At 41.7% G+C, this 2,679-nt stretch overlaps 1 protein-coding gene across 1 annotated transcript; it reads left to right on the top strand.

Moving 5' to 3' along the window:
- The first annotated feature begins 989 nt into the window (after positions 1-989).
- Positions 990-1,834, top strand: LOC149201235 (eukaryotic translation initiation factor NCBP-like). The gene has a single exon (XM_089402899.1). The coding sequence runs from the start codon at positions 1,226-1,228 to the stop codon at positions 1,673-1,675; it is 450 nt and encodes a 149-aa protein (XP_089259025.1). The 5' UTR covers positions 990-1,225; the 3' UTR covers positions 1,676-1,834.
- The last annotated feature ends 845 nt before the right edge of the window (positions 1,835-2,679 follow it).

The following is a 2,679-nucleotide window of genomic DNA, read 5'->3' as shown; positions in this document are numbered from 1 at the left end:
GCCTTAGTCCAAGGACTGTGTTATCACTGACAAAATTTCAAAGCCAAATGTCTGCAAATAAGCACATGAATCCTTTTTTAGCAGTTTCGCAGCGCTACATGTTTAGGTGGTTTCGTAGCGTGCTACGAAATTGGGGATTTGTTCGAGTTTTCAGTGGAGGCCAAAATCCTAGCATGCCTATTGTACAGAATTCTGCTTCCCTCCAGAAATGCAGATGAGAGCAGCGACAGGGTTTTCGAGGAAGCAGTGCATTAAGCTCGTTTGTAGCAACACAGATTTGCTCAGTGCTCTCCCTGAGACTAATACCTTGAAGATCCCTTCCTGGGACAATCGCCTTTCTCCAGTCAATGAAGCCCTTCTGATCCCAACTCAGGTTAATTATGTTGGAAAAGCAGCAAATATATATGAAGCTGGTTATCGACTAAGTGGTAGTGCATATGTCATCTCCAAGTATACATGGTTGTGGGATCGTGTACGTGTCAGTGATGAGCTTTTGACAAACGAAATGTGTTTGCATTTAAGTATACGCCTCATGTTCTAATTCTTGTGGATTGATCGGATACAAGGAACCAAACGAAATGTTAAGGTTTGGCAAACATTACTAGTTGTTCGTCCATTAGTTCTTCCACCGACAGAGGACATAGACACATGGTTGACATTTGTTTCTCTTTGCCGGAAAAGTGGCCGTATTAGTCAAGGTCATTCCACCTTGATCAAACAGTTGGCATCTCAAGAGGAGCAAATGCAAGCTCGGTTGAAAAGACTTCTCGACTCATTTGGCAAAAATACAGAGGAACTATCAAAAGTGCAGACTGAACTGAGTCAAATGCAAGATAGACATCGTAAATCCAGGACAAAATATGATAACTTGAAGGCAAAGGTTGATGAAATAGAAGTTCAATTGCGTGAATTGAAGGCGGACAAGCGTAAATGTAAACGGGGAATTGTTCAAAGGCTAAGGTAGATGAAGGAAGCTCAAGTCACCATCTCGTCCTGAATTGATACCGAACGACCGCCCGCCGTTGTTGCCCCTCACTGCAGAAATGATCAACAAGGAAAAAGAAGACAGAGCACGACGCGAGAGAGAAGCAGAAGAAAGGGAACGCCTTAACAGAGAGCTCAAAGCCGGACTCCATCCTTTATAGCACCGATTTGTTTTCTGGTACCTTCGTCGACAACCTGGAGTTAGATCACAAGCATCATATGAGGAAAACATGAAAAAATTATGGAGTTCAGCACTGTGGAAGGCTTTTGGGTTTGCTATTGCCATTTTGCTCGGGTTTCTTCTATGCCAAACCCAACAAATTTGCACCTTTTCAAAGCGGGTCTTCGACCTTTATGGGAGGACCCAGGAAATCGTAATGGTGGGAAGTGGATAATTCGGCTGAATAAGGCTGTCTCAGGCAGGTTTTGGGAAGACTTGGTACTAGCGCTGGTAGGCGATCAGCTGGATTATGGTGATGATGTATGTGGTATTGTATTGAGTGTTCGCTTTGGGGAGGACATTCTCAGTGTTTGGAATAGAAATGCTTCTGATGGCCAGGCAGTAATGGTATTGAGAGATTCAATCAAGAAACATCTTCACCTTCCTGCCAGCTACCTGATGGAGTACAAGCCACACGATGCAGCATTACGAGATAATTCATCATACAGAAACACTTGGTTGAGGGGATGATTCAGGTGTTCAGCATGCTGTTAAATTATTGACGTTCTGTATCATCAGTACTCTAGTCATTTCAGTTTTTCAGAAGTGTAGGGGAGTGTTCAAGCTCTCCTCAAATCTGCATCATGTTGATGTATAATCTTGCAGAGCAGCATGTGTTTCTTTGGGTCACATCAATCGTATTCATCATTGCATACTGCCAAACGCTGGATCACAATCTGAAATTCTCATGCCTCATTTTTCTAACCATTTAGTTTCTAATTGCTGGTCCATGTGGCACTAAAGCTTTAGTCATGAAAGCAACTTGTGATTCAGAGGTACAAAGTTCAAACATGGTAGTATTTTCCTGGAAGATATATTGACTATTACTGGGAAGGCGAGCATTCAATCGAGTTTTAAGAATGTGCAAACAGGTGGGATTCTGATTGAGCAAAATATGTATAAGTCCACTGTTCTGTACAAGTGGAAATAATTCATATTAAATTTGCAGCATGAGTTACTCTCCTTTAACTCCAAAAACACTGTTTGGTAGAAGATCAGAGACACCTGCAAAACGAACAAACCACAAATGTGAAATGCAGGAAGGAATCATTTCATAACTGCCAGCCCTGTTTTTGGTTGTAAGCTTCAGTGCACTTGGAGTGAAGTCCACTTTAATTATTGTTGAAGTTATTCCATTTCTAGTGCTTGCGGTGTTAGTGGACTTCTTACTGCAAGTGACTGCATTTGTTCCTCTTATGACATTTGATTTGATAAGAACAGAAGGAAACAGAGTTGATTGCTTTCCTTGCATTAGAGTTAGTCCATCAACAACTGAACTCGAACATGATAATTTGGGCAGGAAGCACCAAAAACCTGATCTTTTGGTGCAGTACATGAAGAATGTCCATGCACCTGTACTAAACATACCAGCAGTAAAAGTTACAGTCCTATTGGTGTTCAGTGGTTTTGCTTTTGCAAGCATTGCATTAACTACAAGGCTTCAACCAGGTTTAGAGCAATTGTATAAAGAACGC

This window comes from Pinus tabuliformis, chromosome 2_1 (genome assembly GCF_031772625.1).
Source record: "Pinus tabuliformis cultivar Carrire ecotype Pingquan chromosome 2_1, CPIR1, whole genome shotgun sequence".
Lineage (NCBI taxonomy): Eukaryota > Viridiplantae > Streptophyta > Pinopsida > Pinales > Pinaceae > Pinus > Pinus tabuliformis.
Note: the sequence above shows the minus strand (reverse complement) of the source record. Positions and strands in the feature narration are given on the sequence as shown.